General features: G+C 30.2%; 1 protein-coding gene across 1 annotated transcript; it reads left to right on the top strand.

Moving 5' to 3' along the window:
• The first annotated feature begins 214 nt into the window (after window positions 1–214).
• On the top strand, window positions 215–7,964 carry LOC143042959 (uncharacterized). The gene is made up of 7 exons (XM_076215461.1): window positions 215–391; window positions 1,317–1,494; window positions 2,052–2,155; window positions 2,697–2,837; window positions 5,075–5,251; window positions 6,028–6,128; window positions 7,710–7,964. The coding sequence occupies exons 1-7, from the start codon at window positions 337–339 to the stop codon at window positions 7,962–7,964; spliced, it is 1,011 nt and encodes a 336-aa protein (XP_076071576.1). The 5' UTR covers window positions 215–336.
• Window positions 7,965–11,079: the final 3,115 nt, after the last annotated feature.

Here is an 11,079-nt window from a genome sequence, read left to right as displayed (position 1 = left end):
ACGATTTATAGGTCGTCGACGACATAGAAAATAAATTTATTTGTAAAATTAGATATGAAAAATCTTTGAATTATGGTTTGGAAGCATTGATTTGTGTTTGTTATTAATCTATTCGTTGTTTTTGTTCGGTAGTATAATATACACGTTTAAAAACAGACAGGTGCGACTTTAAATATTACAAACTTTAATTACAGTGAAATATCACAAATTCAATGTGTTTATGTTTAATGTACCATGCAAAACAGTAACTTTAACCTTAGAGTTTTGTTTAAGTTTGATATATTCGAAAATCAAAAAAAAAAAAACCAAACGCTATAAGAATGGTTTATAATTAGAATGAGTTATCATGTACTGTTTTTGATATTCGTGCTCAATACGCTTACATTTCAAGGTATGTAAAATTATTTCATGAAATTTTCCTTCTTGTTTCCTGTAATCACAATTGGTGGTTTTTTTTATTGAATCGTGTGTTAGTAATTTCTTATTTACACCATAATCTACTGATACAGAAGCTTTTATTTTAAGGGAAATTGTGGTACGACGAACAAATTGAGGGTGCTATGTTCTTCTTGCACCTTCCTTAATCTTATAACATATAACTTTGGGGGGATTATTTTGTTTATAAATTTATTTCTAATGTTTTCTTTTTCTTATTTTACTTCTTGCTTTTTTAATTCTTTTTTTAACTTTCAATGTCCAACCGATTAAAAAAAAAATAAAAAAAATATCAGTATAAAAACGTTGAAATTGAATAAGAATGTGAAGTCATATGTTGTATTACTAAACGCTGGGGCTATCGTACATTTCTTTTTGATGTACAGTTATGAGGGGGCAATACCCTTTTATGTTAACCTGTTTTGACCTTTTTCAAGGTGTTGTTACTTGTTATCTGAAATAAATTTTATTTGTTAACTGTTTTCAACCCACTGTGTTTTTAATGTTATCAGGATTTTTGCATTTTTTGTTAACTGTTTTTGCCAAAATCGAGGTGTTGTTAATATGTTAACGGACCCCCTATTGCCCTCCCTCAGTTATGTGCGGAGAACATGTGCATTTTAAGTTAAATGATTTCTCTATACGATATTTGAGTCTTGACGAAAATCAGCAAAACAAAATGTGTTCACCGAATATTCACCTAAAAATAGCACAACGTCAGCCACTTTTGGCTTTCCAATCAAACTTTGACTTAGTACACACGCAAAACAAACAACAAACATACTGATTTAAAAAAAAACAACAACTACACTGCTTTGTCAAAATGTTGTTTATAACATACCTGTAAAAAGTATCCGTATTTTTATTATAATTTGTTTCAGCATATTGTGAGTGTGATTTGCCACCTGATTTCAATGGTGCATGGTGGGATAGCAGCGCGGGAAATGTTCAGTTTACACAGACCACAAAACAGTTAGACGGATGGTTATTCACTGTATACTCACAAAGTTTGTCCGAGTTTACATGTGTAGAGAGTGTTGACAATATATTACTGTTTAAGTAAGCTGGTTACAATATTTTATAAAACATTAACGCTTGACATGTCTATAGATATAGACATTTGGTTACTGGTGAAAGCCGTATGTTGATATGTCAGTTTTCGTTTTAGTGTCATTGGGTACTGTCAAGGAGTCGTACGATTAAGATTGATCGTTAGCCATGAACAATTCAGTATACTTACGATAATTTTATGTTAGTCGTAACTTTTTTTGTGAAACCGACCGAAGTTCATGTGTGCCCAGGACATGTAATACTAATTTAATAGCACTTCCCAATATAATATAATACTATGTAGATATGAAGTTGACAAGAAATTAAAAATTAAATTTTCTTGGTTATTTACATTTCAAGTGACTGTTTGTAAAACATTAATAAACTGAGGATCAGATACTTTTATCTTATTTTTGTTCTTTGTCACTAATTAAGACGAATAATGTACATTAATTAAAACATTGAAACTACAGCTAATATATAAGATGAAGCAATGTTCTTCAATCTCCTGTATACTAGTAGTTCATAGTTTTACTATTCGGTACATTTGTCTTTTTACATTATAGAAGTAACAATGAAGCCAATACATTTGGAGAACTTTATTACGGATTTCTGTGCATGGTGTATACTAATCTAACATCATCCAGCTTCAGGTATTATCTACAGGCAGGTATGTATACATATAGTATGGTCTAAATTAAATGCTATTTAAAAAAAAAGTATGTTGCACACAAATAAATTTGTGAGTTTTACCAGGAAGCCGTAAGTACATACATCGTCCACCGTATTCAAACTATGTTAACAAATAAGACTTTCCAATGTCATGATTTGATACAAGAAACCATACAAGTAACTCACATCAAAAATAATGAAAAGCAGATGCAAAATTTCATGTCATTTTAAACATGAACATTTGTAGAAGTAACAAATAAGATAAACAAACATTATTTGGTCAGTAACATTTATTTTGGAAAGAGGTGGAACGGTGACATACTAAGTAATACATATAACTCTTTGAAAGAAACAAAACCTTAGAACTCTTAAGTCGATTGAGAATCCATGAAAAAAACCAGAAGAATAGTTATGCGCCGAGGACTTTTAGTCAATGACAAATTGAGATAATGTTGACTGCAAATTACAATGCAATGCGTCAATTGTCTCAATTGTAATAATTTAAATTTTTGTATTAAAAATGAGAGCATTAATTGAAGATGAGGAACCCGATGAAGCTTCTAGACAAAGGATTAAAATGGTTTTGAAGGAGAATGCTTTAGAGCCTTACGATATAAGTGGTATTTGTAATCCAGTAAATGGTCCTTCACCACAAGAGTATCATGTTCTGGTAAAGCAAGGTACGTTATTACAGATATTGCGCAGAAACAGTAAAATAAAATCCTTTACCAGTTACTCTTACCCATTTTCCTTCAGATTTTACCATGCATACTCTTATCTTTGTACATTTCCTATTCAACCTTTAAGTTATATTTACCGTATACCATTAACGTTAACTTTAACTTTATATTTTATTTTCACCATAACCTTTACCCTTTACTCTATCCCATTTATCTCAAACCATCAACCTTTGACCCAAACCCATTAAGCCTGCTATCTGTACCTTTATATTTTAAATTTAAATTTTAACATCTTATTTTTTATTTACAGATCGATTGCAATAAACGATGACTCGAAATCATGACATAGAACATAAGAAACATATTTTATTAAAGTCCCTTTTCCTAGGTTTGCGCAATAAAGACAACTAATTATTCAATGTTCAGCCGCAGTCGTAGAAACTTCAAGTCAAATACATGTAATGGCAACAACATATGAATTCTATGAAACTGTTTGTCTATGATAAAATTTACAAATTATCTGATCAGCTTACATTCTTAGAAAAAAATCGTTTTGTATCAATAACCCGTATGAAATTATAAGGCGTAAACCAGGCGTAAGTGGTAGTTACGTGTCTAGATCCAAGCGCAAGGGAGCAGGAAACGTTTTGTAGTAGTCCTTACGGGCGTAGAAAAAAGTAGGAAACCTGGCGTAAATTAAAATAAGCAAGGCGTAAATTGAAATAAGCAAGACGTAAATTTTCTTACGGGCGTAAAACTGTTGGTATGGCGTAAATAGAAATACCCATAATGCTTTGTTTAAAGGATCATGGGATTTTTTTTTCAAAATTTGGCTCTTTGGTTTTAGTTTGCAAGAGTTGGACACATGGCAGCTTCATATATTCAGGGATAATTTGCTTGTTTTGTGCTTTTTGGAAGAATCTGAAATTGGAAATACTGCATCATATAAATTAATGAAAATTGTGAAATAAAAGGAAAGAAGTAATACATGGTAAATAATAATAATGTGAGTATAATTAAGTATTATGTTCTATCAGAATTTTTGAAATCCCAAAACCTTTATCCTTGCATAATTAAAATTAAAATCTTTTACTTTAAGTTCAACTGCAGTATTATCATTTTTTATTTCAAAAGACAATAATTTTCAAAAACAACTTAGTTAAAATGCTACTTTTATTTCAAGAAATATAATGGTCATAATTCTTATTTAAACTTATTTGAGCCATTGCCTGCATAAAAATGTATTTATTTCTATATAAGCTTCTTCAATGGTTACTATTACAAATTTTTTTTCAAACAATAAGTAATAAAAACAACAGTACAGAAGTTTTTATCAAATACACAAAAGTAGACATCTTAGGTTAATACACTGAACTAAAATAAGTGTAGTATTATGTAAGGATATTACGCCTGGTTTATTTGTTGACCAGGCGTACTCATTTGCATATTACGCCTATTTTTTTGTGAACCAGGCGTACTCATTTAAATATTACGCCTAATTTTACGCCTGGTTTACGCCTTAGGTACGCCTTATTTACGCCAAGTTTACGGGCTATTTGCGCCAAGTTGACGCCTGGGCATGCATTTCGTAAACACTGCAATGCCGCCAGGATAAAGTATGATTTTTACGCCTGGTTTCCGTGTCATATACGGGCGTCACAGTTCGTACAGGAATCTATGAAACACATTATACGGTATTTGCAATTCTAATATGACGTCCTTATTACGCTTTGTAAACAAAGCCGTGTTCTAATGAGCACATAATATGTTTGACATATGCGCAGGAACTTAGTGTTTATATTAACGTTATTTCCATCGTTATCCTTTAAAATATATACATTTAAGCAGCTAACATAAACTTTTATTATATTTTTTTTATGAAACAACATAAATTTACCCTGCTTGTAGCTTTCAAATTTAACATGAAATGCAATGTACAGACTCCTCGAGGAGGAAATAGGAACAGCCAAACATTTTTACAGTGTTTCGTTCGCTTCGACCAATAAAAATACTGTATTTGTCCTATTATAATCGAAATAATTCCTTCATGTCATGCTCTATGCTAATTTTAACCTGGGTAGGCATTATATTTGACCACATTTTACACCTCGCTAACGCTCAGTGTAAAACATCGACAAATATAATGCTTTCCCATGTTAAAATGAGCATAGAGCATGACATGAAGGAATTATTTCTTAATTTTATATTTGCTTATAACTGACTGTATACATTGACAGGTAAACAGTCGATGTTGAACCAGTATTTACCTGATATATTACTCGGTGAATTCTCCTACAGTGTTAACGATGGGACATCTTCCTACTGTACTGACGGTTCTCTGTGGGACTCGTGTACAAATGAAACATCTATCAACTTAAACTATACACTGTGTTCAACTGTAATGTTTGGTTCAGGTAGGACTTAAATAAATCATGGAAATAGTCATGAAAGAAAAATGTTTTGGGTGGTGTGCATGAATAAATGGTAGGCATTAGAGAGCACACGTCTGTCAATTCTGCATAACATTTCCTATACGAATGTCACGATAATTATGTTCTTTAGATGTATAGGAAAAAGCCCTACTTACACACAAACACACACACACACACACACACACACACACACACATTGAGACTTCCCCGAGCTCTCAAAGAAGAAAAATAACAACCGAAAGAACATGCAATACAGTCTTGAACAATAAACAGGTTTCTATATATATATACAATATTTATTATTTGTCTCAAATCTAAGAACTGGATTGTTTCCTAATTTGGAAAATAATTCCGTTTTCATTTAGAGATTCGACCTGGAAACCAACAGACAGGGATGAGAACAACTACAATTGTATGTATGCCTTCTATAGAAAGGCAAGTGTTCAGATGTATGACTTAAAAATTGTAAGAAATTTGGGAAAAGAATCAACTTCTTTTCTTTCAATAATTTTTAATCAAATATGTTCAAATACATTTAGGTTAAAGTTCTAAATACATCGTTATCAAGTACGTGTTGCTCATTTCAGGGTAAGATAGATTATTTCAAAGAAGCTCTTCATATCTATAAAACAACATCCCCAAAATGGATAGCTGAATCCAATTGTAAACTGATTATGAAAATTTAACATACAAAGTTGTCATGATTTTCTAATATTTTTGCTACCTTGATTGATCAAATGTTGAATGTGATTTTGCAGCAACTGGTCATGTATACAGTGTTACCTATGTGTTACAGGATAGTACCTACTATGTTACAGTTATAAACTCTGATGGTCAGGATACGCTGTTTACCTGCTTGGTATGTTCAGTTACTTACTTTATGTAATAAGCACATGTGACGATATTTTCTGTCAGATTTCAATTTTATTAAGGTACATGTACTGTGCGTGCTTCGTGTACTTCCATCAAAAACATCGAAACGGTGTTGAAGAGAAAGATAGAAATTGACCATTTTCATTTTTGAGGCCCTTTTAAGCTTGCTGTTCGGTGTGAGCCAAGGCTCCGTGTTAGAGACCGTATTTTGACCTTTAATGGTTTACTTTTACAAATTGTGACTTGAATTGAGAGTTGTCTCATTGGCATTCATACTACAGCTTCTCAATATATCAGCTATTCATTGTATTATATCTACTAGCTATATATGGCACACCGTTATTATATATATTCAATTTCGAGATATCTTATTTAGTTAAATAAGATATCTTATAAACTAATTGAGATAACTTAATAACAAAATGAGATATCTTATATATTTATTGAGACATCTGATTTATTAAATAAGATATCTTATATATTAAATAAGATATCTTATTAAAATGTTTATAAAGATATCTTATTTAATATATAAGATATCTTATTTAAAATATAAGATATCTCTATTAATTTATAAGATATCTTATTAACTATATAAGATATCTTTTATATAGTTAATAATAGAGATATCTTATTTACTTAATAAGATATCTCCATAAGTTAATTTTAAAGACATCTCTTTTAGTTTATAAGATATCTTTATTAATTAATAAGATATCTCTATTAGTTTATAAGATATCTCTATTAATTAATAAGATATCTTATAAAGTATGTATTTAAAAGATATCTTTATAAAGAAGTAAGATAAATTATATACTTTATAAGATATCTTATTAATTAATAGAGATATCTGATTAACTTATAGAGATATCTTATAAACTAATAGAGATATCTTATAAACTTTTAGAGATATCTTATTAACTTATAAAGATATCTTATTAACTTATAGAGATATCTTATAAACTAATAGAGATATCTTATAAACTTTTAGAGATATCTTATTAACTTATAGAGATATCTTATTTAATTGGTTATAAAGATATCTTATTTAATATATAAGATATCTCCATAAGTTAATAAGATATCTCTATTAGTTTATAAGATATCTCTATTAATTAATAAGATATCTTATAAAGTATGTATTTAAAAGATATCTTTATAAAGAAGTAAGATATCTTATATACTTTATAAGATATCTTATTTATTAATAGAGATATATTATTAACTTATAGAGATATCTTATAAACTAATAGAGATATCTTATAAACTAATAGAGATATCTTATTTACTTTCAAATTGAATAAGATATCTTATAAAAATTAAAGATATCTTAATACTTAATAAGATGTCTTGTTAAATAAATAAGATATCTTCAAATTTGAATAAATATGAAAACGGCGTGCCATAGCTATAGGTATTTATATTCTCAATCTGAAAATGAAAGATAGGGAAAATAACATGAATAATTTGAAAATTGTATAATATTAAAAAAGAAAGGAAAGCTTTTACATTTTCTTATTCATTGTTCCTTATTCGACTTTGACCTTGCAAGTTCTTAATTTGTTAGGCAGTGGTGTCATCGCGAGGGACAATTGTCATGAGTACAAACCCGGGCAGCTGTGAAAAGGGACAGACACCATTTGCAAGGACATCTAACCAGGAGAGTGTCCTGATTACTTTGTCCAAAGACGGTAAGAAAAAACACAGAGTATTTATTCAACGTTACTTCAACACATACATCTTGAGAACTCTACCATTAAGACTTGAATACAAACACAATTTAAACTCTCAGACTACACAATCTTTAAATATTTCTTTATAAATCTCTGCAAATGGGAAGAACTTCGGAGTATTTTTAAATGAAAAAAAGGAACGATCGCACTAGTACTACTTATGTAGTATGAATGTAAGCTTATGCATATAGTATAGGTGTGATTAACAACAAAATTTAAGAGAAAATGCCAAGCCTTGAAAAGACCAAAACGCAAAAACAACAATCATGGACAAAACTCATACCGTAGAGCAAGATATTAAACCCTACAGGATAAAGAAATGTAAAAACAGAAAAACAAACACACTCATTAAATCATGTAAAATAATGTTTATAATAAAGGGTTATTGCATGAATAGCTTGCGAGTGCAATATATGTTCTACGAGGGACAATATTCACCAGTATTCATGCAATAACCCTTTTATTGTATAGCAAAATAATATTTGAAAGTAAAAATTAGTTTAAACTAAGATTTTGTCGTTGATGACATGATGTATTTTGAAGATTTATTGCACTAGTGCAATATTTGAATTTATTGCACGCTAACTTTTGGTTACTTTCTGTGGGAAATATTATATTGCTATGCAATAATACTGGATATCAACCGTATAGATTCATCTGTTGTTGAATAAACACGAATACAGATATATCCAATCGGAGTCTTCTACTATTTTTGTTTGAAATATAATGATAAAATTATTGTTCCCTTAAAAATAATGTTCATCTGATGTATATCGCTTACATTAAACACTTAACTATTCTATCTTAATTATTTGTATCCTTTATTTACAGTAACTTGTCGTAAGTATCCTACATTGAAATTTACAATTTAAGAAGCTACTGTCTTTTCCGAGTTGATAACACCTGGAATAAAATAATGTATTACGTTTTAAACTTGGTTTCCATATGCTGTAATATCATTACTTTTGTAATAATATCATCACAGTTACAGCGCTCTACACTAATTAAAATTATAGAGGCATGGTATAATGAAAAACCTATCTAAATTCATGCGATCAACCCTATATGGATTTTCGTGATTTTTGTCTTGAATGACTAGAAGCAAAACAACAGTTGCAAACACAAAACACAATAGAGAAATATAAAGACTGACCGTAGCTTATGGTACCGATTGAAGCATGTAACATGCGTGATTCTACGATTATTTTAATTAGGAACAATGAATGCTCTTTGTTTTATTAGAGTGCTCAACTATTTCAACTTCTTACTTCTTTAACCTTCTTTATTTGACTGATTAAGAAGTTTCAGCCGAAAGTTAGTGAAATGTAGGCAACATTTTTAATTATTAAGTAATAAAACAATTTTTTTACTTATTTGATCACTTTAAGGATTCTATAATTTAACATTTCAGCTTTAAATGGTGATAACCCTGATCTGTCGTCAAATAACGATATCAACATTCCAGCTTTAGTTGTCGGTATTTGTGCTGCGCTAGTATTAATCCTTGTTTTATTGTCGGCTTTTATATTGTACCGGAAGTTCTTCAGAAGACGTACGCATATACACCACGTACACAGAGATGTCCTACCAGACTTGAAGTATCCTAAGAAAACAACTTTAGCAGGTACTTAATTAAAAGACTAAGGTTTCAACAGGACCTTGATGATGATATAATTCAAAGACGATGTGCACTTGCATTTTGGGACATAATTTTGGGATATAACGCCAAGTCGCCAACAACACTAATTCACGATGCACATAGATGTTCATACTGGCCTTATTTCTAAATTTGGGTGTCATTTGTTTTTATATAACATCAGCAACAACGATATGCTTATAAAACTAAACCTTTTGAATTTAACAAAGAAGTAAACATTATTCTACTCATTCTCTTTATATAGAAATAAAAAGATGTGGTCAGCTGATATGACAACTCTCCTAAAGAGACGAATGACACAGAAACTATATGTCAGTCACCGTACGGCCTTCAACAACGAGTACCGCATAGTCGACTCTAAAGGGCACAGTAATGACAAATCTAAAGCGAATAAGATTAATACACATTATATACTACTGACACCTACTTTTGTTTTAACATGTGAACTTATTATGTCCGTTTGTTTTGTTCCCAAATCGTTGTCAATATAATGAAGTTGTGTGCGACAGTCATGCCAGTGAGGTGTTTAGTTAGCTATACAACTAAGTTTAATTCACTTTTTTGTACAAAGAAGTAGATCTATACCAAGTCAGGAATCAGACAGTTGTTATCCATTCGTGTTATATGCATATGCTTTTAATTTTGCCATTTGATTAAGGAATTTCGATTTTTGTAATTTTGGTTTTTTTTTCTACTTTTGAAGGACCACTTGTTTATTTGACTATACTATTCTCCGTTTGATTTCATAATTAACAAACGAACTAGGCTAATTGATATGAATTCAAGAAAGAAAACTGGAAAGACCTCGTCGAACTTTCGTAATATAATGAATGCTTTCTTACGTCTTGGTTACCTAACAAAAAAGGTATCAAAAGTCGTTCTTTAATTTCAATATGTCATTGTCTTATCGTAACTTATGTTTTTGCCATTTGTTCTTCAACTGTTTCGGTTCCTATACATCCTTTGTTTTCAAATATCTTGCATTGAGGGTTCCTGATGAAGAAAAAATCAAGAAAAGCGCCTCAGACGCGTGAAACTGATAACGTGCATTTTTTTCCCAGTAGTACATATTTGTATTATCTGTTTAATTTCATTACATTAAAATCTGTAAATTATATTTTAATGTGTACAAATATTTCATTTTAGATGCAGGTATTGGAGATGTTGTTCTTCATTCACCGAGAATTTAAATAGCTATATACAGGATTCCAAGAATAAAGATAAAAATAATTGTATATATAACCATTGATATCAGTCCGATATGCGGTTTAAATAGAACAAAAGAATTCGACCTCTTGTGTTTAGAAGGTAGAAAAGTGAAATGAACTTTGTATACGGTTGTCAAGATGTCACAAAAGTTACTTTCCGTAAAGTCATTATAAATATTTGCATTCACGTTGTTTAATTTTCATATTGTACAATGGTTGACAATGCAACTTGCAAACAATCGTTTTTAAAACGACCATAAGTCAAGCTGTTACGTCATTTAGGGGGTCTCCTTATAAACTGCTACTTTTTTTTGCTGGACATAGAAAAAATCTGGGAAA

Source organism: Mytilus galloprovincialis, chromosome 8 (assembly GCF_965363235.1).
Source record: "Mytilus galloprovincialis chromosome 8, xbMytGall1.hap1.1, whole genome shotgun sequence".
Lineage (NCBI taxonomy): Eukaryota > Metazoa > Mollusca > Bivalvia > Mytilida > Mytilidae > Mytilus > Mytilus galloprovincialis.
The sequence above is the reverse complement of the archived record's forward strand: the minus strand, read 5'-3'. Positions and strand labels throughout refer to the sequence as shown.

Coding starts and splice junctions, on each gene's coding strand:
- LOC143042959 (XM_076215461.1), top strand. CDS start 337: ATGAGTTATCATGTACTGTTTTTGATATTCGTGCTCAATACGCTTACA. Junction 2,156..2,696: donor CAGGTATTATCTACAGGCAG/GTATGTATACAT, acceptor CATTAATTGAAG/ATGAGGAACCCGATGAAGCT. Junction 5,252..6,027: donor AACTGTAATGTTTGGTTCAG/GTAGGACTTAAA, acceptor GTGATTTTGCAG/CAACTGGTCATGTATACAGT.